This window comes from Tachyglossus aculeatus, chromosome X1, assembly GCF_015852505.1.
Source record: "Tachyglossus aculeatus isolate mTacAcu1 chromosome X1, mTacAcu1.pri, whole genome shotgun sequence".
In the NCBI taxonomy this organism is placed as follows: Eukaryota; Metazoa; Chordata; class Mammalia; order Monotremata; family Tachyglossidae; genus Tachyglossus; species Tachyglossus aculeatus.
Genome location: NC_052101.1, coordinates 101163191 through 101190581, shown reverse-complemented (window position 1 = coordinate 101190581; position 27391 = coordinate 101163191). Strand labels below are relative to the sequence as shown.

The following is a 27391-nucleotide window of genomic DNA, read 5'->3' as shown; positions in this document are numbered from 1 at the left end:
ATTCATTCATTCATTCATCCGTATTTATTGAGCGCTTACTGTGTTCAGAGCACTGTGCTAAGCGCTTGGGAAATACAAGTTGGCGTGAGGTGATAGGCTCGAAACACAGCGGGTGGTAAGTTTGTGAACATCGTTACCACAGAAAGCTCTGTGTGCTGAAGATACCAATAGGTTGAAGAAAGGTGTAGGTAAATTCATGGTCAAGAGGTCCATAATGGGTTACTAGTGGGAAAGATTAGGGATTTAGAGGGGAAAAAAACTTTGGGGTATTAGATGGGCCATCCCTAACCATTAGGATGGCTGTGAAGGAGGACAAACCATTATATGACATCCCATTCCCACTGTTAGATACAGAATCCTGGCCTGGATGGGATCATTGATCTGACCCAGACACGATGCTCTGTGGGGTCCTAAACCCATCAGAGAACCACTGGTGGAAATGCTTTGGATAATTCAGGATTATATATCCCCAGTGTTGTACCTCACTTTCCACTGACTAAGGCCTTTCCTAACTACCACTTCTGCTCCAAGTTCCAGTGACTTTTCTCTATGCACCATCATTCACCTTCCAAGGCAAGAAAGTTCAAATTTTTTTTAATGGTTTTTGTTAATACCACACAGCTTCCTATGCATCAAACTCATGTTCTAAGCACTGGAGTAGACCAAATAAATTAGGTTGGACACAGTCCCTTTTAGTTTTCTGTGCTGACAGCCGTCCATCCCAGGTGAGCAGATTTTAACTTTTGTTTCTTAGCTGTGCTAGTAGGCTTGCTGGAGAAGTAAGTTCCTTGCTCAATTGATGGAAATATTCAATAATAATAATTAATAACTATGGTATTAAGCACTTATTATGTGCCAAACACTGTTCTAAGCGCTGGGGGTACATACAAGGTTATCAGGTTGATCCACGTGGGGCTCAAAGTCTTAATCCCCATTTTACAGATGAGGTAACTGAGGCACAGAGAAGTTAAGTGACTTACCCAAAGTCACACAGCTGACAAGTGGCGGAGCTGGGATTAGAACCCATGACCTCTGACTCCCAAGCCCTTGCTCTTTCCACTAAGCCACTCTGAGCCATCTGCATACAATTATGTTGCTGTGCAACATCTGCAAAGCTTAAGGGAAACGTTCCCAAAGAGCAGCTGTTGCTGTCTCCTTAGTTGTAACAATGGTTTCCTCCAACATCCTGCCTTTAATGTTTCGGGAATAATATAGATCAGATCTATGCATGTACCATGCAGGTGCAAATCATGCTATACTGGTTTTGTCTTATCTTGAAGAGTATGCTAAATAGTGCTTGGCAGTTAGGCCACAAAAGTACATGGTGAAATAGCATGATTCTTCTCCTGACCACCTGGTGCAAGCAGTAAACATTGAAAGCACAGAACAACCTTTTGAAAGAAGTATCAGGAGGCCAGAAATAAACTGCCAGTTCCTTTTTATAAGTGCTGGTGCAAAATCACAAATGAATCAGCAGCAGTTCTGTTCACTCCCATCCGGAAGAGGATCGGACTGAAAGCCATGGAAAGATGAAAGGGAGACGGTCTGTTGTCCTGCTCCGACCCTCGCTCCCTCTGCACTAGCATGATGGGATGATATAGCCTCATTGCACTGTTGCATGGTTTTCTGCCCGGGGAAGTCCTCAAGGGCCTTGGCTGGCATATGCCAGGGGAGTAGGTTGTGGCTGCCCATGAGTGGTGATCTGCCACCTGTGAGGCAGCTGTTGCTCCAGGCCTGAAGAGTAGAGTTGTTATGTTTCTTCCAAATTAGCAACCCCAAATACCTCAGCTGGTGGCTTCACCGGCCAGGTGTGCACAGCGAGCAAAACTTTCTTACTGGGGGACGAGGGGAGGGGCGGGAGTGAGCCCAGCTGAATAAGAGCAGGGTGGGGGGATGGAGGCGGGAAGGCTCTTTCTGATCCACTCCCAAAGACTGAACAATTCAGTTTACTACTAAAGGAAATGCAGAGATGGCTTGGATTAAGGTTTGACCAATGGGTATTAAAAAGTTGATTTGATGACTAATGAAAAGATTATATCTCTGGAGCAGAACATATAAAATGGATGTAGACCTCACTTCCTAGCTGAATGTATGTCCCTTAGATTGTTTGGTGCAGGTCTCTGCTTCGAGCCTGCAACATGGTGGATACCTCAAGTCTCAACTAGATGGATTAGAGTGCGGTGGGCACCTATTTTGGTCTGAGGGCCACTGCAACATCTTGAACTGTGCAGAGGGCTGCATGGAAAGTCCTCAGCTCTCATAAGAGAGGTTTAAAGCACAAGAGTATCGTTGCTTCTACCTTTTGGCAACTTTGGCATGTCAGGACCGCGAGAGGAGGGGATGGGGGCAGGGGAGGGGTGTCTGTATGTGTCTGTCTGTCTAGTTAGTGGTGGTATTTGCAGGGGGGCAGAAGTGGCTGTACTTTGGTCAACAAATTCCCAGCCTGGACTGATTGACCTGTACCCACTCCTGATTTAGTGGAAGGGCCATGGCTGTCTGCAAAATCTATTTTATTTTAATGTCAATTTAATGTTTGTGTTCCTCTTTAAAGATAATGGGAAATTCTTCAGAGTTCCAGAAAGCGGTGAAATTAGTGATAGACACAGTTTCATTTGACAAAGACTCAACAGTTCAAGTCTTTGAGGCAACAATCAGGTAATTCCAAATCTTTCCTCTGAGGTCTGGGAATGGACAGAGATGTATTGCAGCATGGTGTAAAGCAGGCACAGAGTTTAGAGAAATTATAAAGTTTATCTTTTATGGAGCATGTTTCATTTTAATTTTTAGATTTAGCAAAAAGAGACTGAGTTAATATTTCTAAATAAGTAGATTTTCCAAATAATTAGACATTCATGTTGGGTTTTGATGTGTGAGTGCTTGGTTCATATTTTTGCAAGTTGGTCTTCTCCACTTAGTTTCTTCCCTGCCCATAGGAGCCTATAGTTTAAGTGGCAAGGGAGGCTATTCACTCTGAGGAAAGAATCAGATGACACAAACAAATAATAATCAGCAAGCCATACTAATAAAGAACATCCAAAGCAAATCATCTGAGCAGTCCAAGGAGTAGGAAGAGCCTTTCAGGGCTAATCAGAAAATGCTTAGGGCTCAGTGTTTTTCAAGTTGTAAACAGCCAAATAATCAACCAATCAATGGTATTTAATGAGTGCTTACTGTGTGCAGAGCACTGTACAAAGCGATTGAAAGAGTACAGTCAAATAGATTTGGTAGACATGTTTCCTGCCCAGAAGGAGCTTACAGTCTTTAAGAAGGTTCCAGTGAGGAGGGAGCTCTGTTGGTCAAGGTTTTTGCCTGGGGCCATGCTTTCTCTTTCATTCATTCATTCAATTGTATTTATTGAGCGCTTACTGTGTGCAGAGCACTGTATGTGCTTGGGAAGTACAAGTCGGCATCATATAGAGATGGTCCCTACCCAACAACGGGTTCACAGTCTAGAAGGAGGAGAAAGACAACAAAACAAAACATGTAGACAGGTGTCAAAATCATCAGAACAAATAGAATTATAGTTATATGTACATCATTAACAAAATAGAGTAGTAAATATGTACAAGTAAAAGAAATAGAGTAATAATTCTGTACAAATATATACAAGTGCTGTGGGGTGGGGAAGGAAGTAGGGCGGGGATGTAGGAAGTATGGGGATGGGGAAGGAGGAGAGGAAAACGGGGGCTCAGTCTGGGAAGGCCTCCTGGAGGAGGTGAGCTCTCAGTAGGGCTTTGAAGGGAGGAAGAGAGCTAGCTTGGTGGATGTGTGGAGGGAGGGCATTCCAGGCCAGGGGAAGGGTGTAGCCGGGGGTCAACGGCAGGACAGGTGAGAACGAGACACAGTGAGGAGGTTAGCGGCAGAGGAGCGGAGGGTGCGGGCTGGGCTGTAGAAGGAGAGAAGGGAGGTGAGGTAGGAGGGGGTGAGATGATGGAGAGCCTTGAAGCCAAGAGTGAGGAGTTTTTGCTTGATTTGTAGGTTGACAGGCAGCCACTGGAGATTTTTGAGGAGGGGAGTAACATGCCCAGAGCATTTCTGTACAGATAATCTGGGCAGCAGAGTGAAGTATAGACTGAAGTTGGGAGAGACAGGAGCATGGGAGATCAGAGACGAGGCTGATACAGTAATCCAGTCGGGATAGGATGAGAGATTGAACCAGCAGGGTAGCAGTTTGGATGGAGAGGAAAGGGCGGATCTAGGCGATGTTGTGGAGGTGAGACTGGCAGGTTTTGGTAATGGATTGGATGTCCTCCTACCCATTGCCTTCCTTTCCTGTTCACATTGTTCCTCTATCTGGTCTTTTTAGAAAATAGCCAAGGAGAATCTGCTGTAGTCTAGCTCTTCCCTGTCCAGTTATCTTTCTGGGGTGGCTGAGCCCTCCAAATGAGTGAAGACCCTTGTTTTTTGAAGAAGGGTGCCTGGGTTTAAACTGCAATCAGAATTACTGCTTAATCCAGAAGTATTTTGATCCTTCAATCAATGGTATTGACTGAGCGTTTCCTGTGTGCAGAGCACTGTACTAGGGTTTGGGAGAGTATAGTATGAAACAGTTGGTAGACATGTTCCCTAGAGAAGCAGTGTGGCTCAGCGGAAAGTGCCCAGGCTTGGGAGTCAGAGGTCATGGGTTCTAATCCCAGCTGCACTTCTTGTCAGCTGTGTGACTTTGGGCAAGTCACTTAACTTCTCTGTGCCTCAGTTACCTCATCTGTAAAATGAGCATTAAGATTGTGAGCCCCACATGGGACAATCTGATCACCTATCATTCCAAAGCAGTTAAGTTTTGAAGACTGGCAGTGATGTTAGGTCAAGAACAGTGAACACCCCCATACTTCAAGATGTTTCTCTGGGGACTAGGGAAGAGAGTGGTAAAAGTAAAGGCCATAGAAATAATAATAATAATAAAAATTATTATTATGTGTTAAGCTCTTACGATGTGCCAAGCACTTCACTGAGCACTGAGGTAGATACAGTTTAATCAGGTTGGAAAAGTCCTTGTCTGACACAGGGCTCATTATCCAAGTAGGAGGAAGTAGGATTTAATCTCCCATTTTATGGTCGAGGAAACTGAGGTACAGAGAAGTTAAATGACTTGCCCAGGGTCATACAGTGGACAAGTGGTGGAGCTGGGATTAGAACCCAGGTCCTCTGATTCCCAGGTCCATGCTCTTTCTGCTAGACCATGCTACTTCTCAATGTTGGGTACAAGGAGCTGTCAAGTGAATTCTAACTGCAGAACTGCATCTAAATGATCAGGGTTTCTGACTTTTGGCCATTCTACAGTGCTCTGCACACAGTAAGCGCTCAATAAATAGGATTGAATGAATTCTAAGTTGAATGTGTCTCTGGAATATTTATATTTGTGTGAGCTCGTGGGCAGGTAACATGTCTACCTGCTCTGGTATATTGTACTCTCCTTAGTGCTTAATGCAGTAATCTGCACCCAGTAAGTGCTCAATAAATATCATTGATTGATTATTGTTTTTTTTTTCATTTGTTTATTTTCTTTTGAAAACAGAGTCCTGGGAAGTCTTCTCTCTGCCCATAGAATAATCATTGATTCCAAGCAGCCTTTTGGGAACATGACCATTAAGGATTATGATAACGAGTTATTACATATGGCTCACGACCTAGCTGTGAGGCTACTACCTGCCTTTGAAAACACGAAAACCGGAATTCCTTATCCTCGGGTAAGTATAATGAATCAGATATTGCACCAAGGCATAATTTCTTTCAGATGAACTTCAACTTGCTATTTGGTGAACTGTATTCTGGAATGAGAGTGGTGTCCTTGTGGAGTGTGGCTTTCTTGAGCTTGGGGAATTGGCTCAGTCTTTGAGATAATGAGGAGAGAATTGTCAGACTTTAAAGGCATGCTGATGAAATGTACGGTCATAGATGTTTGCTTTTAGTGTGTGAGAGAGAGTACATGTACTGCCACCTACGCAGAAGAAAATTTTAAGAGGTACTCTAGCTATGCACCAGTCTCGTGTTTATTCCAGAACCCAAATTTGCAGAGCCTGCTGCTTACTCTGCTTACTAAGCAGAGCCAGCCTGCTTCCTTTTTTAAAAAGTAACCCCCGCGCACAAAGCAGAGGTTCAACAATGAGGTGGAGAAGCAGCATGGCATTGTGGAAGGAGCATGAGCTTGGGAGTTGGAGGTTGTGGGTTCTCATCCCGGCTCCGCCACTTATCGGCTATGTGACTTTGGGCAAGTCACTTAACTTCTCTATGCCTGAGTTTCCTCATCTGTAAAATGGGGATTAAGACTGTGAGCCCCAAGTGGGACAATCTGATTACCTTGTATCTACCCCAGCACTTAAAACAGTGCTTGGCACATAGTAAGCACTTAACAAATGCCATTATTATCATTATTATTATAAATCCCTTAAGACTTGCTCTGGATAATGAGACTTGAATCCGGTTTGCTCGTGGTAAGTGATTAAAAAGCCACCATGGCTGAAGACTAGGAAGGGGATCTAATGGAGTTTAGAACTGACACCCAATGAAACTTTAGTCCAGTGGCAATAGGTGACATTCAGATGCTGGCACTGCTCTTTACAGATGTATTTCTCTTCTTGCCTTCAGGTGAATCTAAAGAAAGGTGTCCCCCCTGATAGCAATAATGAGACATGCACTGCAGGAGCTGGCTCCTTGCTGGTGGAATTTGGGATTCTTAGCCGGCTGTTGGGGGATTCCACATTCGAATGGGTGGCCAGGAGAGCCGTGAAAGCCCTCTGGAATCTCCGAAGCAATGACACTGGATTATTAGGTGCAATGATGTGTTTTTTCACCCAGTTGGAACTGCGGGACAACTTGTCATTCTGTTATCTTGCCATCTGTTCCACCATTCTCCATATGCCTTCCTCTTCTGTTTTTCCCCTCCTCCCCTTTTTCTCTTTTTCATATCTGTTTTTCTTGAAACAAGAAACACTGAAAAAACTTTGAAATCCTGACATGATTTCAGTTATACTGCTCTTCCATTTCCAATGTACCCAACTTCTTAGAGTGAGCAGATTACTACTGGGTCTTAGAGAGGGGAGGTATTAGGCTTGGTGGAAAAACATCCTTATTTAGGGAAGAATTTCTACTGATTTGGGTTCTCTGAACTTTCAAAATAAATAGTTTGCAAATGGATGCACTTTAAAAGATTTACTGCTGAGATCATTTTACCCTGCTTTATAATTTTGTTTTTAAATATTTGTCTAGGGCATTACCAGTGACCAGGCTTTCTATTTTTACAGAAATCTAATCAGTTATAGGACCGATTGAAAGTATAGCTTCACTATAATGTGTATTTATGACAGTTAAAATCTAATGGTGATTTTGGTCTAGATGGAATTGAGAAGCAGCATGGCCTGGAGAGAGCACGGGTCTGAGAATCCGAGGTCCTGGGTTCTAATCCATCAGTGGTATTTATTGAGTGCTTACTGTCTGCAGAGCCCTGTACTAAGTGCTTGGGAGAGTACAAATTCCAGCTCTCCCAGTTCCCTGATGTGCTTGAGTCACTGAACTTGTCTGTGCCTCAGTTTTCTCATCTTTAAAATGGGGATTCAATACCAGTATTCCCTCCTTCTTAGACTGAGACCTATGTGGGACAGGTACTGTGTCCAACCTGATTAACTTGTATCTACCCCAGTGTTTAGAACAATGCTTGACACAGAGTAAGTGCTTAAATACCATAATGATAATAATTTGGAAATGGGATTTTGATTCTGGACTGAAACCTGGAATACATCTTTCCATGTACAGATAATTCCTGGATTTCTTCTGGGGGGTGGAGAGGAAAGCAGAGAGTGGCTATGTAAAATGGTACTTATTTTGCACGTTATAAGCTTACATGCTTAAGCTCTCCACTTTGACTGCTAATGAGCACTTGTTTGAATTATTTCAAAAAGAATGTCTGCTTTAAACAGGGCAAGGTGGACTCTTGCTACCTTAAAATGGTGGTGTAATCTAATGAAGTTTAGCAAGTGACACTTGAAGTTTGGTTCCTTCTCCCTTCCCTGGGTTGAAGATGCTACTGAGAGAAATAAAATGACCAAAAGGCAGGCAGAGGGAGTTAGGAAATGAGAAGTTGGGAACTGACTAATTCACCTGTGTTGATCTTATTTTGTTTTTCTTCTCAGGAAATGTTGTGAACATTCAAACTGGCCATTGGGTTGGAAAGCAAAGTGGCCTGGGTGCTGGATTGGATTCGTTCTATGAATATCTCTTGAAATCTTACATTCTCTTTGGAGAAAAAGAAGATTTAGAGATGTTTAATGCTGTGTATCAGAGTATCCAGAACTACTTAAGAAGAGGGTATGTCCCCTTGACACTTTTTTTATTACCTTATGAACAAAATTCAAAGATTGCTCTGTTGAGTTCAAGCTATGCAATGCGTCCTCATTTTCATACTTCCTGTTTCACATTTAAATTAAGAATTTTTAGTTTTTATTGTGTTAAATTTCTCTGACTCCTCTGAATGCAAATATGGTCATTATGTAGTGAAAACTCCCTGCAGATTCTTGGCGGAACTTTGCTTTGAGAAAGGTTACCAATTAGTAGTTCATGACAGTTCTGTATGTCTCTTCCACCTATTCATTTTCTCCCTTCCTTCATGTTTGGTTTTTCTCCATTTCTGTTTTTAAAATTAAATTCAGGATGGCAATTTCAGGGTCATTAAGGCACCTGCTGACTTCTTACGCTATTATAACTTTTCACTTACCAAGTCCCTTTCTTTCTTCCACATTAATATCTCTTCTGACTTGCACAGATTTTAACTCCTTCCCTTGGACAGGGCAGTGTCTAACTACATGTTCTTGGGTATGGTGCTCAAGACATTTTTGAGACTTAATGACAGCTAGTTGGCAATAATCTATGTTCCAAAAGCACAATAATCTGTGTCTGGAAATAGAATGTGGTGTTACAGTTGGGTAGGTTCAGTGAGCCATTAAAAAAAATTACAATAAAATGGCACCTTTCTTTCAAAAGGTGGAATGGTGCTTTTTGGCAAGTCAGAAAGACTCCTTTTAGACTTATGCCATTGAGAAAACTGAAAATTGCAGATCATCTGTAATGTGCCTGCCCATATCGTTTTCTTTTTATTGAATGCCATGGTTGACTTTTGATAGCCGTGAAGCCTGTAATGAAGGTGAAGGAGACCCTCCACTGTATGTTAACGTCAACATGTTCAGTGGGCAGCTGATGAACACCTGGATTGATTCCCTGCAAGCTTTTTTCCCTGGACTGCAGGTATTTTGATGTCAATTTCACCTTGAAGGGTAGCTATCTGGCTTTGGAAATTGGGTTCTTCATTGATCTCTTGGGTTGGCCCATAGTTGAAAAGGTAATTTGGGGGTCTAGTCTGTCCAATTTGGCCAAATTTGCCAGGACCAGCTACACCAGCAGCACTTGGTCTGAAAGCTTACCAGGCTTCCACTGGAAAATTGAAAATTGTGTTTCAGAAAGTGATTTCCTTTCTGCAGAGAAGCAGCGTGGCTCAGTGGAGAAGAGCACGGGCTTTGGAGTCAGAGGTCATGGGTTCAAACCCCGGCTCCGCCAATTGTCAGCTGTGTGACTTTGGGCAAGTCACTTAACTTCTCTGGGCCTCAGTTACCTCATCTGTAAAATGGGGATTGAGACTGTGAGCCCCACGTGGGACAACCTGATCACCTTGTAACCTCCCCAGCGCTTAGAACAGTGCTTTGCACGTAGTAAGCACTTTATAAATGCCATCATTATTATTATTTCCTTCTCTCTCTCTCTTTCTCTCTCATAAGAGCTGGATGGACTATTTCAAGTATCTTTTCTCAATGCTGTTCAAGCCTCCATGTCCTATGTTTTGGGGTGCAAAATGTAAATTATTCCACTTGTCAGAGGGTCCCAAACCTTACTTACTGGGATATAACAACAATAATAATAATTTTGGTATTTGCTAAGTGCTTACTATATGCCAAGCACTGTTCTGAGCACTGGGGTAGATACAAGGTAATCAGGTTGTCCCACGTGGGGCTCCCAGTCTTAATCCCCATTTTACAGATGAGGTAACTGAGGCACAGAGAAGTTGTGACTTGCCCAAGGTCACACAGCTGATAAGTGGCAGAGGCGGGATTAGAACCTATGACCTCTGGCTCCCAAGCCCATGCTCTTTCCACTAAGCCATGTCAGTCAGTCAGGGATATGGGATTATCAACTGCATTTGCAGGTCTGAAATTATAATGAGAATCAGCAATGACTAGAGGGGAAAGTTGGGAGTTAATATTGCTTCTCTGAGAATCACCATTGTGGTTCCCCGTTACGGTCCTTCTCTTTAGGTTTTAATAGGGGATGTGGAGGATGCCATTTGCCTCCATGCCTTTTATTATGCCATATGGAAGCGATATGGTGCACTTCCAGAAAGATACAACTGGCAGCTACAGGCTCCGGAGGTCCTTTTCTATCCACTGAGGCCAGAGCTGGTGGAATCGACATATCTTCTGTACCAGGTACTGGATCTCGTTCAGAGATAGATTGTGTATTGATGTCTAGTTTTATTGTATATTCCCCAAGGGCTTGATGCAGTCCTCTGCATATAGTAGGTGTTCAATAAAGGCTGATGCTTAAAGGTGCAAGCTGAAATTTCAGCTTTCTTTGGCCTGTACAGTTTCGGGAAGTGTATAGAATGGGCAATGAGCAGACATAGGAAATGTTTCTTGCCTTTGTTCTGCTTTAAGTGCTTAGTATAGTAATTTTTTTTATTAGTGTGTTGTGGTCAATAAGTACTATTACTACCAGCACTACAAGGTGCAGGGAGAGAAGGTCAGTGAAGCTCCAGGAAAAGCCTCACAGTCTAAGAAACAGGGAGAACAGGCATTGGGTCCCCATTTTACAGATGAGGAAACTAAGGCACAGAGAAGTTTCATAGCAGGGAATGGCAGAGCCGGAATTAGAATCCAGATCCTCTGACTCTTTTCATTCATTCATTCAAACGTATTTATTGAGCACTTTCTGTGTGCAGAGCACTGTACTGTTTGGAAAGTACACTTCAGCAACAAAGAGACAATCCCTACCCAGCGCTATGGTGCTTCTCACAATCAACAGCTTTTGCAGAAACATGCCAACATTTAGGTCATGTCTACCTAACAGTAAATAAGGTTTTGGAATGCACTAGTGCGTGCTGCCTAAGCCCATATCATCACCAAACAACAAATTTATTGAATATTATTCAATATTGGGGATGCTATCTGGGGATGCTAATTGGGGATGGCAGCTTCTCATTTTGAGGACCAGGGGGATAAAGTTAGGGAGGAGCTCCCAGAAGGACAGAGCAGAGGGAAAAATTCATTGTCTCTGTCTCTCTCTTTCTCTCTCTCTTTCTCTCTCCTTTTCTCTCTTTCTCTCTCCTTTTCTCTTTTTCTCTCTCCTTTTCTCTTTTTCTCTTTCTCTCTCTTTTTCTTTCTTCTCTTTCACTCTCTTTTTCTCTCTCTCCTCTTTCTCTTTTCTCTTTCTTTTCTTCTTTCTTTCTCTTCTCTCTCTCTCCTTTCTTTCTCTTTCCCTCTTTCTCTCTCTCTCTTCCTCTTTCTTTCTCTCTCCCTCTTTCTCTCCCTCTTTCTTTCTCTTTCCCTCTTTCCCTCTCTTTTCCTCTTTCTTTCTCTTTCCCTCTTTCTCTTTTCCTCTTTCTTTCTTTCCTTCTGTCTCTCTTTCCCTCTGTCTCTCTTTCCCTCTGTCTCTCTTTCCCTCTGTCTCTCTTTTACTCTTTCTTTTCCTCTTTCTTTCTCTTTCCCTCTTGCTCTCTCTCTTCCTCTTTCTTTCTCTTTCCCTCTTGTGCTCTCTCTTCTTCTTCTTCTTTCTTTCTCTTTCCCTCTTGCTCTCTTTCTTTTCCTCTTTCTTTCTCTTTCCCTCTTGCTCTCTCTTTTCCTTTTTCTCTTTCCCTCTTGCTCTCTCTCTTTTCCTTTCTTTCTCTTTCCCTCTTTCTCTTTCCCTCTTTCTTTCCCTCTTTCTCTCTCTCTTTTCCTCATTCTTTCTTTTCCTCTTTCTTTCTCTTTCCCTCTTGCTCTCTCTCTTTTCCTCTTTCTCTTTCCCTTTCTCTCCCTCTTTCTCTCTCGTTCCCTCTTTCTCTCTCATTCCCTCTTTCTCTTTCTCTTTCTCTCTCTCTCTCTCTCTTTTTCTCCCCCCCCCCCCCCCCCCCCCCCCCCACTTTGTGGGACATTCATTAGTCACTTTAGGCTGATGCCAGACCTAGCCTATTACTTCAAGGATTGGAGTGGGCAACCCCTCCCCCCCCCTAAATTCACCTGCACAGACCCAGTTGTTTGGTAAAAATGACCCACAACATCCTCCCCCTAGAGTTGTTGCTTCTCCTTTTGACTACAGAGAACTGTTTTAGAAGCTAGGAAATTTACACCAGAAGTAAAATAGGTGGTCTCTGCCCTCAGTAGTTTCCTGCCTAATGGAGGAGGCAAATGGACATAAATTTCCAAATATACAACAGATCAAAGTAAAGTATATATGAATGATAGAAGTGAAATGTCATTAAATGAATAATGAACATTTATACATATGGGTGCTAAGGTGGCTGATAGGTTGGGTTGACTAGGAAGGTGAGAATTTGTTTTAGTCTCATGGCTTCAGCATATACTTACATGAAGCTGGGTGTAAGACTAGGATAAGGTTTTACTTTTTGCTCATTTAGAGGACAAGATAGTTTTGTCTGTAACCCTTTGGCTGCCTGATAGTAGGAGCAAATGGCACTGGCTCAAGACCATGGGTAAAAAAGAAATGGATTTGGCTGCGTCTAAATCGTGTTCCCCTTTTATTTTTTTTTAGCACCTAATAAGTGAAGACTTTGCCTTTTCATTTCATTCTTTGACCCGCAGTTGCCCTTGAATTGAAATTCTCCAGTCCTTGTGATGATTATTTGTGTAGTTTACTTTTATTGTTCCTTGCTGGGTTATATATATTATATATATACATACATATATACATTATATATATACATATATATTATATGTACATTTTCTTTGCATTTGTTTTTTCTAGGCAACCAAGAATCCTTTTTACCTCCACGTGGGAATGGATATTCTCCAGAGTTTGGAGAAGTACACAAGAGTCAAGTCAGTTTACAGTCTCTTTCCTTGTTACCTGCTTTTTATTCTGTGTCTAGCTGGCCTAGCTAGATGTTATTCTGCCCTCTGGAAAAAAAAAACAAAAAACCTTGTTCCTACTTTATAAAAGTGATCAATACAATCAGTTCATGTGAGACCCAAGAACCTTTTTTTGCTTGGTGCCTCTATCTTATTTGCAGATTATAGTCTGCTGTCTCATTTTTAAACTTTCAAAACTGAGTCTCCTAAAATTGAATCCATATCACATATATACTGGAATAGTTCAGTACTATGGTGATATCGAGCTAGCCTTTTTGTGATCTCAGTAGGTTTACTATCCTTCATGCTATTCATGATTACTGTTGTTGTGCAAATGCTATAAGAAAAATGCATTAAATAATTTGAAGCACATGTGGTTTATAATAGTTTCATTGAGCTGTTAAAAGCATGAAAGTGTAAAGTATATTGGTCAGAAGAATGAAAAAGAAAATTCTCTTTCAGATGTGGTTATGCTACTTTGCACCATGTTGTAGACAAGTCAAAAGAAGATAGAATGGAGAGCTTCTTTCTCAGTGAGACCTGTAAATATTTGTATCTGGTATGTATTTCGCAATATTTTCCCCAAATGAGGCATCTTTGGCCCAGGTTGGATTTGGATGCTGAAGTTGTAGTGAATTAAGTTGCAAAGCCTCCTGGGTTTTCTTGTCCTCTACTCCCTCTCACCACAGTGGCCAAATTTTACATTTATAGTATTGCTTTCCTCTGAGAACAATCAATCACTGGTATTTATGGAGCACTTACTGTGTGCAGAGCACTGTACTAAACCTTTGGGAAAGTACAGTAGAACAGAGTTGGTAGCCATGATCCCTGCCCACAAGGAGCTTACACTCTACAGGGGGAGACAGACATTAAACTAGATTAGGGTTAGGAGAAAAAGAAAAATATGAAGATATGTACAGCAATCATTTATTGAGCACTTACTGTGTGCAGAACACTGTATTAAGTGCTTGGGAGAGTACAGTATAACAGAGTTGGTAGACACATTCCCTGTCCACAGAGGAAGAGGCTTAGAGTCAGGACACACAGGATACAGGCTCACACCAAAAAAGATTTCCTTTTTGAACCCTAAAATTGAGACCTTAATCTAAATTAAAGTACAGATATGGGGCTGAGGGAGGGGTGAATAAAGGGTGCAAATCCAGAGTCATGGCACTGGAGTGAGTATCAAAGTGCATCAGCTATGTGACTTTGGGCAAGTCACTTCACTCCTCTGTGCCTCAGTTACCTCATCTGTAAAATGGGGATTAAAACTGTGACCCCCCGTGGGACAACCTGATCACCTTGTAACCTCCCCAGCGCTTAGAACAGTGCTTTGCACGTAGTAAGCGCTTAACAAATACCATTATTATTATTATTATCATTATTATTAATAAGGGGAACACAGCCAAATTCAATGATGAAATTTTTTTGAGCTATTTGCATAGATCTGCGAATATTTGTCTTGCAACAAAGAAGGTTGGCCTGTTTTCAAGCCTTGAAGTTGCTGAAATTGCACCGTTAAGGAAGAGAGTTACCTTCTGAAAATGTTCATCATGGATGAAGTTAGCGCATGCCCACAAACCTGAGGCCTGAAAAGAAACTTGGCCTGCCAAAATTCTGTCCTGGCAATACTAATTCTCTCTCCCCTCTGTCTGTCTTTTCTCATTTTACTTTCTTTTCCTTTTGCCCCTTTCATTTCTTGTTAATGTGTTTCATTAGCTATTCTTGAGAATTTGTGTGTGTTGGTGAACTTTGAGAATAGACGTTACTTTATTCTCTTAACCTTGTGTCCTGGATGGCAATAGGAGAAGCAGCATAGTTGAGTGGAAAGTACATGGGCCTGGGAGTCAGAGGACTACAGTTCTAATTCCAGCTCTGCCAATTTCTTGCTGTGTGACTTTGGGCAAGTCACTTGACTTCTCTGTGCCTCAGTTTCCTCAACTGTAAAATTGGGATGCAAAACCTGTTAGACTGTGAGCCCCATGCAGGACAGGGACTGTGTACAACCTGATTAATTATATCTACCCCAGGACTTAGAACAGTGCTTGACACAGTAAGCATTTACCAAATACCATTAACAAAAATAGGAGGGTTGGAGGACTGGCTGATGCACTTTGTACACTGGTACCTGCCTCAAGTTGGTATTCACTTTTGAGTTTTTGAAAAGCTGCTCTATTCCTCTATTGAAAAGTTTTCTTCACTTTGTTTCTTTTGTTCCAAAATGTACCTCACACCATATAATTGTACATGCATAATTCTTTCCACCCTGCCCCATGAATTTTGAGGAGGAAATTAAAAAAATGATTTCTGTGAATCCATCAGTGGTGTTTGAGTGCTTACTGTGTGCAGAGCACAGCGTGGCTCAGTGGAAAGAGCACGGGCTTGGGAGCCAGATGTCTTGGATTCTAATCCCGGCTCTGCCACTTAGCTGTTTGACTTTGGGCAAGTCACTTAACTTCTCTGGGCTTCAGTTACCTCATCTGTAAAATGGGGATTAAGGCTGTGAGCCCCACGTGGGACAACCTGATCACCTTGTACCCCCCCCCAGCGCTTAGAACAGTGCTTCGCACATAGTAAGCACTTAACAAATGCCATAATTATTATTATTGCTAAGCAGATGGGAGAGGACAGTACAGCAGAGTGGTAAACATGGTACCTGCCCACAAAGGAAGAGGCTTAGAATCAGGATGCCTAGGAAACAGGCTCTTACCACAAAGATTTCATTTTTGAATACTACCATTTTTGGTTGAGGGAGCAGAGTGTGTACTGTAATTCAGTGAGTGCCTACTGTTCAATGATTGCTTACTGTTCAATGAGTGCCGGCTGTATGCAGTACTTGGAAGAGTTCAGTAGAAGCAAGAGCTCTCTCTCTTTTTTTTTAAATATGGTACTTAAGCACTTACTATGTGCTGGGCAATGTACTAAGCGCTGGGGTAGATACAAGCTAATCAGGTTGAGGTACACAGTCTTAATCCCCATTTTACAGATGAGGTAACTGAGGCCCAGAGAAGTGAAGTGACTTGTCTGCTGTGGGACGTTGGGCAAGTAGTAGAGCTGAGTTTAGAACCCAGGTCCTTCTGAATCCCAGGCCTCTGCTCTATTAGACAACACTGCTTCCCTCTTACCATTCACTTTCTTCTCCCCTCCTTTCCTCCATTTTTTTCTTTTTTCTTTTCTCCTTCTCCCCTTATTGCTAGACTTAATTCCCCACATAGTAACTTCTCCCATGGTTTTGCATTGCCGAAATTGTGCAAAAAGTGAGAGGTACTTTTATGAGTACTTCTCTTTCTGGACCTATCTTGCCTGCATCATATTTTTTCCTGTGCTTTTCCAAAATGAGCAGTTCCAGATCTAATACATTACGATGCCATTTATTTCTAAAAAAGTAGGACTTGCTAAAAGCTAAGATTTTATTTAATCATTCTGGGTGAAAGCGTGGTCAGTTAATGTGCTTTCTCCAATGCACTTTGAAGAGTAAAATTGCATCTTTTTCATCCTGCTCTAGTTGTTTGATGAGGAGAATCCAGTGCACAGATCTGGAAATAAGTATATGTTTACTACTGAGGGACACATCGTGTCTGTGGACAAACACCTTCGGGATTTACCCTGGAAAAACTTCTTTCCAGAGGATCAAGGGGAGACTGAAGTGGAAAAACATATGCACAGATCCAAACCTGCAGAATTAAAAGTTATCAACTCAAGCTCAAATGTAAGTGGAGGGCAGGGTGGTGAAGGAAAAGATGAATTGCTTTAATGAGTCAAGGAATGGGGTGAAAAAAGTGAATCCATGTTGTTGGGCCTTTAAGCGAAAATTGTTTCCTTTTGGAATATTGAATGCAGCAGCTATGCATTTGCTCAAGTGATTCTTATGTGGGTAGAGGGGAGTCTGTAAAACTGCAGTGGAAACCACTGTACTGAATGCCCATTCTGTTTGCGCAGTGAGGTTTGTGAAGAATTGGTTTCAGGACCTTTTCTTCAAATGCGGTTTTGGTCTCTACTCAGATCCATCCGGTGTTGCCATCACATGTATTGTAGATGAAATATGATGGGCATTGGTGGTGGCATCCACCTCCTTTGTGACCTCCCAACCTCCTGCCTCTCCCCACTCCAGTCCATACTTCACTCTGCTGTCCGGATTATTTTTCTACAGAAACGTCTAGGGTGTGTCACCCCCCCTCCTCAAAAATCTCCAGTGCTTGCCTGCCTCCGCATCAAACAAAAACTCCTCACTATTGGCTTTAAAGCTCTACATCACCTTGCCCCCTCCTACCTTACCTCCCTTTTCGTCTACAACACAACTTGCACACTCCTCCTCCGGCGCTAACCTTCTCACTGCCTCGATCTCACCTGTCTCGCCGCCGACCCCTGGCTCACATCCTACCTCTGGCCTGGAACATCCTTCCTTCTCAAATCCGCCAGGAAATTACTCTCCCCCTCTTCAAAGCCTTACTGAAGGCACATCTCCTCCAAGAGGCCTTCCCAGACTAACCCCCACTTTTCCTCATCTTCCACTCCCTTCCTCATTCCCTTTGCTCTTCCCTCTTCTCCCTGCCCCACAGCACTTATGTATGTATCTGTAATTTTATTTATTTATATTGATGTCTTGTATTGATACTTGTATTGATATCTGTCTTCCTTCTACCCCCTGCAAGACTGTGAGCTCATTGTGGGCAGGGATTGCCTCTCTTTATTACTATATTGTACTTTCCCAAGTGCTTAGTACAGTGCACACAGTAAGCACTCAATACGATTGAATCAGTGAATGACTGATGGGAGAACGCTTGATGTTGTTCACCCGGTAGTTAAGTGCCCACTGGGTATCGAGCTCACCTACTCTTGGTGTGTGTGTGTGTGTGTGTGTGTGTGTGTTTTTGAAATATCAGTACAATCCCCACATTTGATGAGCTTACCATTTAATAGAGGAGCCAAGACAAATGGACAACACTTAGTGAGTTGAGAAAAAAATGGATTAGGTATTTTGTGGTTGGTTGGGGAAATGCATGGGTTAATGCATGGGTTAATGGAGGGAAGAAGTGGGTTTTGCTGTGTTCATAAAACTGGTGAGGGGTCTAGTGGCACACCATACTCTCTTTAACCCAAGTCCCTTAGGTGAACCTGGGAGTGTTTGCCTTACTAAGGGTATAAGAAGGAAATCTGTCTCTTTGTTTCTTTTCCTTAATGTTGCCTCTGTTAAAGGGAATCACCTGTCCTTAATGGGGTTTACTCAGCAGCTACTTTATGCAACCCACTCCACTAGGCATTACTGAGGGTAAATAGAAGGAAACTTACAATTTATGACAGGCGATAAGAAAGCAGAATTCTCAAGCTGTGAGAATGGATCTTTTACAGAGAATGGGCCTCTGTAAAGCGGGTGTTCAATGTTTGTTTGCTATACGTGGGTAAATCTGGTTTTAGGTCTTGATTTGGGGGGTCTGCCCTCTTGTCTTCCTTCCCATTGACTGGGCTTTGATGGTACAAAACAAGGACCCAGGGACCACTTGAGTAGCAAACTCAAAAGCTTGAGAGCTTGGGAAGCGAAGTGTTATGGGGGGTGAGGGTGTGTGTGTAAGAACTTTTCTTTGCACTCTACAGGGAGAAGCCTGTATTATGTCAGTAATTTTCCATTGACTTTTGCAGTGGGTCAGTCTCTACTTTCTGTCTCATATAGACTGTGACTGTGAGCCCACTGTTGGGTAGGGACTGTCTCTATGTGATGCCAATTTGTACTTCCCAAGCGCTTAGTACAGTGCTCTGCACATAGTAAGCGCTCAATAAATACGATTGATTGATTGATTCTGCAGCTCCGCAAATCCTTCTTCTCAAACGCTGATCTATGCACATCATGCCTATCCTTTAAAAACTTCCAATTGCTGCTCACATCAAGCTGCAGCCCTTAACCCATCAACTTCAAGGTTCTCCTTTTCTGCTACACCCCAGCGTGCCCATTCTGCTTCAATTCACTGTTTTTCCTTAACCCTCTGAGCCATTGTTCACCCCCTTTTCCCCAGTTTATCTGCCCTTTCCCCTCAGCTTTGCCAAGCTACAGTCCTACCCGCCTTCAGAGCCTGCCTAAAAACCTGCTGTCTGCCTGAAACCTTCCCTGATTAATACCGGCTGCCGGGTTACAATGTCCATTACAGCTTTCTGAGCACTTGTATCTAATCTGTAAATTTTTTGTTGTTTATACTCTTCCACCATATCCATTCATATGCTTGAGTGTTCTGCTTTCTTATCTCCCTTGTAAGTTCCCTTATATTTACCCTCAATAATGCCTAGTGGAGCCTGTTGGTTAAAGTGGCTGAGGAGTAAATCCTGTTAATGATGATGGTTCCCTTTCACAGAGGCAACATTCCCAGCCAGGGAAAAGTCATGCTGACTTAATTTTAATTTGTACCTGGTTGCAGAAAACTATTCTGTTCGTTTTAAAAATGAAGCACTTCTAGTGTTTGGTTAATTAACTGTGGGATTTAGGACAAAGAATCAAAAACCATTTTTGTTTTCTGAAAATTGTAGCTGAAGAATTTTGGGAGGATTAAACTGTATGGGTGCACTGCTTTTACAGTCAACAGTATTTTTGCTTTTTTGTTTTACTTTAATGGTCCGCAAAAACTATGGAGCTTATTCTAAAGTGATAATTGTAAAGCATTAGTATCTTTTACATTTGGATTTTCAAAATCCCAATACCTGAAGGGAGTTAGCTCACAATTATATTTCCCAGAGGCTGAAACTCTGTGGGGACTTGAATTGAGAGGGGGGGAAAGTAATTTTTTAAAAATGTCTTTTCTTCACAGTGCAATCGAGTTCCTGATGAGAGAAGGTATTCTCTGCCTCTGAAAAGTGTCTATATGAGACAGATTGATCAGATGGTGGGCCTGATCTAAGTTGTTACTGTTTGGGTAGCAATATAAAAAGAAGCATCTGAACCGATGGAAGAAAGAATATGGATATTGGGTCAGGAATGATGTAGGCAATTCTTTCCAACTGCACATCTATTATAATGTACATGCATATTTTAATGATTCTCTGTTCAATAAAAATGCCTCCAGGTTTGTGTAGGATTTAATTTGAAACTGAGGAGGTCGTAGATTGCCTAGTTTGCCATAATTTGCCACCTGAGGAAAATTAAGAGTGCCAAAGCTTGATTAGTCAATTACCAACAAAGGTTGAGTACTTTGGGATTTACAACTCTTTTAAAATTTGCTATCACTTGCCATAAATGCAGTATTGCTACCTCTTTGTTCTGGGATTATGACTGAAGTCCCTCTGAAAAGATCTGAGCTTTACTTGGAATAACTTTTTGTTGTCTCTGAAAACTCCAGCTTTTCCTCACTAATTTCATTATTGGGCTGTTCTCCCAGGTTAGCAATAACCCATTCTTTTATGCATTATTGGTTTGTATAAACCAATCTAGAAAAATCAGGCATTGAGCCCAAGCAATCCTCATATGTTTGTTTCACTTCTGATGAAGCAATTATTCTAGTCAACCTTAACATGAAATCAGATTCTACACAATGGCTCATTGTATGGAGACGGTAATAGGCAGATTGGAGTTTTAATTTGAACATAAATTTAGGGACCTGAAGAGCAAGACCTGTGCCGCTCAAAACCCCGATACCTTGGAGAAAAAGAAAATGCAAATAAGGAACTCAGAGCTCTTATTTTGTTTAAACGTTTCAGGTGCTCCCATATGTGATAACCAAGTTCCCTGTTCCTAATCTGTTTTGGGCTAAAAATCTCTTTCTTGTATCTAGTGCCAATATAGAGGGATGTAGAAGGGGAAAGATTATAGAAATGAGTGGGACCAGAATTCCTCTATTACATTCCTTGAGCAGTTCCAACATCCGCATTTTAGGTTAGTGCCTTAAAATAACTTTGGTCATAAGAAAGCTAAGCTGCTAATTATTTTAGCGAATTTGTTCAGGTTAGACTCCCCTGGGCTTGTATATAGGAATAGAGGAGCTAAGTACAGAACAGCCTAAGGAGTAGGAGTTGTTTGCTTTTTCTTTCTCCCAAACTGGACAGATCCATTTTTTCAGCCTAATGCAGTTTGTGAGGCTTGCAATTTAGTAAGAGAATGGAACTGAATCTAGGTAAAGGTCCATTTTTTGGGGGATGTATATCTGAACTAAAAAAAAAAAAGAGGTCCTGCTTGTAATTTTTTCAAGGACAACTGAATTTCCATGAGCTCAAATGATGCCAAACTGGTGAGGCTGAAGATGCAGCCCAAACCAGAATTAAACTTGGAAAAATGAGTGGTTTGATTCCACGAGGTATTATATCCTCGGGTACAATACATTTCCACATAAAGATTTAGCTTTTAAAATCCAGTCTCATGTGTCCACTTGCCACTGTTTCTCTCTTCAATCTGCTTTTTTTCCTCAAACCATTTCCTAAGGAAATGTTGTTCGAGGAAGGAAACGGCCAACTAGGCCATAGCACTCATCACACTGGAGAGAATATCCACCTTGAGCCGAATGGGAACAGTTCAATTCCTTATTGTAAGTACCATACATTTTAGAATTTTTTTTATATATTTAGGAAGACTATTTTGAAATACTTGGTATTTCTAAAACTTTAGGCTCAATTCTTATTTTTCAACTTGACATGACAAATTTTTTTCATTTTATGAGAATAGGAATCAAAGATTTTAATGTTTTCAAGTATTATTTTGCTCATGAAAGCCTACCCCATTTGCCATCAGCTTCCTTTAGTTGGATCCTCTGTTACCATTCCCTTTTCCAGCAACCCTGCTAACGCCATCGAGGTGAAGGCAGAGGTGTGTCTGGGTGGGAGAATCTGGGACTGGAGGACTGAAATATGCACTCCCATGCCAGCAGTGAGAAACAACCCTCATATTGCCCACTCTCAGCTTTGCTCCTGTCAGACTTCTTCCCTGACACCTTTTGGTGACCATAGGTCCCTGTGCTTGCTCTTTCTCCTGCTTCTGTTATTTTTATTCCACTGCTCCTGATCTTCCTCCACTGCTCCTTCTCCTCCTGCTCTTCCTCCACTTTTTTTCTTCCTCCCCACATCTCTCACCACCTCTTTTTCCCCCCATCACTGCTTTCACGCCTCTTTCATCATCTCTGCTTCCTCCATCCCTCTCCAAACTCCCTTACTGTAAACATGGGTGTTCCAGGCCTGAACTCCTTTTTCTGCCACTCATACATCTCAGGGACATCATGCTAGACTTTCTGAATATGAAACAAATAATGTTGTGCATTTAGCCAGGACTTTCTTGTCTTGTTGCACCTGTATGAATGAGAATTTTTGCGAATCAGTGGTTTCACTAAAATCCCTCTATTTAAGCTCCATGCCAAATCAAAGCACACTCCCAAGATGCTAAACCCCAATGGTTGAGGGCGAAAGGCCAATGGTACATGTGGCCACGTGCCACATATCATTGTAAGTGACAATTCAGTCTGATAGCTATTGGCGAGAGAAAGCAATGAGTTCTGTTTCATCATGTGAATGTTTCATCATGTGAATGAGAGCATTTTTTGTCTGCCTTGAGAAGCCTGACTGCTCCAAGTTTGCTTCGGCACGCACAAACTGAAACATATTTGCAAAAAAAGCCTGAAAATCATGTGCCTACAAAGATAAGATTTGAGTGTTGAAGGGATGAAAAAAGCCCAACATATAGGACTGGTTTCATGTACGTCTGTACTGCACATGATCAAAAGTAGGTTTAAAACAGAAGTACTAGCCAGCTTTGTGACTTTACTAGCCTTAACTCAGATTTTTACAATTCCCTTTGGATGCTGCGCTGAGGCCTTGCGGTAGGAAATATTTCCCAATTTAGCAGTTCCCATGCTCACTATGCCCTGTGTGATCTCCTCTTGGATTAACATAGGATCAGTGCACCAGGATGGAGACGGCCTGCACCTTTTGGTAATCCGTATCTCTCTGTGTAAAACAGAACACTCGGACTTTTATATCCCTTTTCATAAGGCCTGAAGGGTTTTGGACATTTGAAAGCCAGTGGTGCAAGAACTCTGCCCTCCCAGGATTAGTGTAGCATAAGCAGCCTCAAAGTGACCCTTCTCTTCACTACCCCACTGTTGTACCTCCACTCTGTCCCATGGAGTTGGGTGGGGGGCGGGGGGAACCCCCACAGTGAGAGGAAAAAGGCCTGGGTTCCAGAAATGAGCTACAAACATGGCAGCTGTGATTACACAGAAGTTGGATGGAAGATTAGAGCGAAATGTTATCCCTTAGACCGTGGGATAGGTTAAGTATAGTACACACATGAACTAAATGTGAACCAGGTAAAATGTTTACCTGGAAAATTTCAGATCATTCACCTTCCCATAGCCTCTTAATGCAGGACACAGGGCACAGTTTTTATTCTGCACTAGAATGAAAAAAAATCAGTTTTTTTTACAGTGTTGGAAACTGCTGGGATAACTTGTTGAAATATATAGGGCTATTGTGCTTTTTCACTCAGTGTAATGTGCAATATAATTTGCAATTATAATTGGTATTGTTAATCTTTGTAAATAAGAAATGTATTTAAATTGAAGGGGAACTTTTTTGTTTTAAAAGGACCAAATGTTCTTTTATAGATGTTTTAAGGAATATTTTGCTTTCTGAAATTTATTAGTGTTTTTACAAATAATTTTTATTAAAAGATTATCTTTTTTGAATAGTCACTCCTCTATTTTTATTTACGGGGAGAGCTTGGTTCCTGGATGAAGGGTGGGGGTGGGGGTTCTTCCATCTTAAGCTGGCAAGACTATGAAATGATAACCTCTAGTGAGGTTAATTGATCTTGGGTAAGTCACAATTTCTCAGTGCCTTAATTTCCTCATCTGAACAATGACTATGAACATGTGGGAGGGAGACTGTGCCCAACTCAATTATCTGATTGTCTTGTATCAACCCCAGTGCTTAGTACAGTTCAGGGCAAATAGTAAGCATGTGCGAATTGGGGAGTGCCTCGCCGAGAGTCATGTTTCTGGGGACTGTGCTAGCCACATCCAGGTAAAAGGGGAATTTCTGGAAGCTAGCGGGGCACGGGGAAGGGAGGGAACACAGGACTAATCGACCCTGTTGGGGTCCAGGCCAGATCCCTAGACTCTAAACTTGTCCGCTGGGTGACCTTGGGCAAGTCACTTCCCTTCTCTGGGCCTCAGTTTCCCCATCAGTAAAATGGGGATGAAGAGCATGAGCCCCATGTGGGACAGGGACCATGTCCAATCTCACAAACTTGTATCTACCCCAATGCTTAGCACATAGTAAGCACTTAATGAATACCATTATTATTATCATTACTAGTAATACCACCACTTATGAGCTGTGTGGCTTTGGGCAAGTCGCTTCACTTCTGTGGGCCTCAGTGACCTCATCTATAAAATGGGGATTAAGACAGCCCCACATGGGACAACCTGATTAGCTTGGATCTACCCCAGCGCTTAGAACAGTGGTTGGCACATAGTAAGCGTTTAACAAATACCATCATTATTATTAATAAACTCAATGTGGGCAGGAACATGTCTATCAGCTCTATGCAACGTGGCTTAGTGGAAAGAGCCTGGGCTTGGGAGTCATAGGTCAAGGGTTCTAATCCTGGCTTTGCCACTTGTCGGCTGTGTATCTTTGGGCAAGTCACTTTACTTCTCTGGGCCTCAGTGACTACATCTGTAAAATCGGGATGAAGACTGTGAGCCCCACAAGGGATAGGGACTGTGTCCAACCCGATTTACCTGTATGACTTCAGTACTTAGAACAGTGCTTGGCACATAGTAAGTGCTTAACAAAAGCATTATTATAGTATTATTATTCACCCCCATTTTACAAATGAGGTAACTGTGGCCCAGAAAAGTGAAGTGACTTGCCCAAAGTGCTTGGTGCAGTGCTATGCACACAGTAAGTGCTCAGGAAATATTATTGCTTGACTGGAGGGGAAGTTTAGCCTAGTGGAAAGAGTAGGTGACAGGGTTCTAGGAGACCAGGATTCTAGTCCCGGCTCTGCCACTGACCAGCTGTGTGACCTTGGGTAAATCTCTTCACCACTCTGGGCCTCACTGTATATATCTATAGTTCTACTTATTTATATTGATGCTACTGAGGCTTGTCTACTTGTTCTGTTTTGGTTTGTTGTCTGTCTCCCCCCCTTCTAGACCGTGAGCCCGTTGTTGGGTAGGGACTGCCCGTTGTTGGGTAGCGACTGTATCTGTGGCTGAATTGTACTTTCCAAGCACTTAGTGCAGTGCTCTGCACACAGTAAGCACTCAATAAATGCGACTGAATAAACAAATGAATGAACGAAAGTCACACAGAGGACAGGTGGAGGAGGTGGAATTAGAATCCATGACCTACGACTCCCAAGCCCAGGCAATTTTCCACTCAGCCATGCTGCTTCTCAGCTACTAAGCGCTTGGGAGAGGATGGGAGAAGAATAAAGAAGCAGCAGCAGCATGGCTTGGTGGAAGGAGTTCGGGCTTGGGAGTTGGATGTCATGGATTCTGTTCCCAGCTCTGCCACTTGTCAGCTGTGTGACCTTGGGCAAGTCACTTCTCTGGGCCTCAGTTTCCTCATCTGTAAAATGGGGAGACATGGGGCTCCATGTGGGACAACCTAATACCTTGTATCTACTCGAACGCTTGGCACATAGCTCTTAAATACCAACATTATTATTATTATTAATAAACAGACACATTGTGATACAGCGTTTCCCATCTAAGGCCCCAGACTAAGCCCCTCTTTTTCTCTGCTTCTCCTCCCCTCCCCATCGCCTCCACTCCCTCCTTCTGCTCTACCCCCTCCCCACCCCACAGCACTTGTGTCTATCTGTACATGTTTATAATTATAATTCTATTTTTATTAATGATGTGACTATAATTCTATTTATAATGACGCTACTGATGCCTGTTTACTTGTTTTGTTGTCTATCTCCCACCTTCTAAACTGTGAGCCCGCTGTGGGCGGGGATTGTCTCTGTTGCTGAATTGTACGTCCCAAATAGTACAGTGCTCTGCACACAATAAGCGCTCAAATACAATTGAATGAATGAATAAGCTCAAATTCCATTAAAAAAAATGTTGAGAACGGGCACTGGGTGAGCACAACAATTCCCCTCAGCTCATGAAGGCTGGGTTGAAGGTGAAAGAGGTAATAATTATCACACTCAGGTTGTCCAGCAGCCTATATTATGGATGTGGAAGATTTAAAAATTCATGTGATGTGGTGGAATATATCAAGGTTTGGGGAGGGAGGGATTACAATCTACAATCCTGGTAGGAGGAGTAATTGTATTAAGCATTTTTGGTGTGCATATCACTGTACTAAGTGCTGGGAAAAAATCCACAGGTGGGAATTAGACACAATTCCTGTCCCTCAAGATCCTGACAATCTAAGAATGTAAGTTGCGAGAGGGGACTGGCAACAGACCCATGAGTGGTAAAACAATAAAACACCAAAACCAACATAAAAGACAAGGACGAATACATTTACAAATACACAGAGAAGTTATGTGACTTGCCCAAGCTCACCCAGCAGGCAAGTGACCGAACTATAATTAGAACCCAGGTCCCCTGCCTCCTAGGCCCATGCTCTTTCCACTAGGCCATGGGGTTTCTCTTTGCTCATTTGCAAAATTGTCTAAATATTTCTTAACCTTGGGGCCAAGAAGGCACCCAGCTCCCACCTGCTTTGTGTAGGCTGGGCCACGGGAATATCTGCTGGTACTTCAGTGTGGCTAAACAATGCAACCAGTAACCGACACCTAGCCTCTGTGTCACAGACACACAAGTACAAAAATCAGTAGAGTCCTGTGACTAGATGAGAAGAATTTCAGGCTCCTTGCAGCTCAGAGTCAAAGGCACACCCATAGCTACAGCTGCCACCACAGCCATTCATTCATTCAATCATATTTATTGAGCGCTTACTGTGTGCAGAGCACGGTACTAAGCCTTCATGAACATGCCACAGCAGCAGCAGCAGCTGATATCGCCCTGGCCTGGCCTGCACAGAGCATAGTGGGAGCAGGGTCCCTCGTTGGCCCCAAGGTTGAGAAATATTTAGACATTTCTGCAAGTGACCAAGGAGAAGCAGCATGGGTCTAGGACAAGAAGACCTGGTTCTGATTCTGACTCAGCTGCTTGCCTGCTGTGTGGCCTTGGGCAAGTCACTTCTCTGTGCCTCAGTTTTCTCATCTGTAAAATGGAGTTTAAATACCTGCTGTCCTTCTCATTTAGACTGTGAGCTCTGTGTGTGACAGGGACTGGGTACGACCTGATTATCCTCTGGCTACCAAAGGGCCTGGTGCACAGTGAGTGCTTAACAAA

The 27391-nt window shown here is 42.5% G+C and overlaps 1 protein-coding gene across 1 annotated transcript in view; it reads left to right on the top strand.

The window, feature by feature from the left end:
- Positions 1–23755, top strand: part of EDEM1 (ER degradation enhancing alpha-mannosidase like protein 1) — a 33410-nt gene extending 9655 nt beyond the window's left edge. The window contains 10 exon segments of the mRNA XM_038772029.1: positions 2552–2655; positions 5516–5687; positions 6586–6769; positions 8127–8301; positions 9114–9234; positions 10296–10466; positions 13000–13073; positions 13566–13662; positions 16609–16812; positions 19895–23755. Of these exon segments, the coding sequence (XP_038627957.1) occupies positions 2552–2655; positions 5516–5687; positions 6586–6769; positions 8127–8301; positions 9114–9234; positions 10296–10466; positions 13000–13073; positions 13566–13662; positions 16609–16812; positions 19895–19984 (1392 nt within the window). The 3' untranslated portion in view covers positions 19985–23755.
- The last annotated feature ends 3636 nt before the right edge of the window (positions 23756–27391 follow it).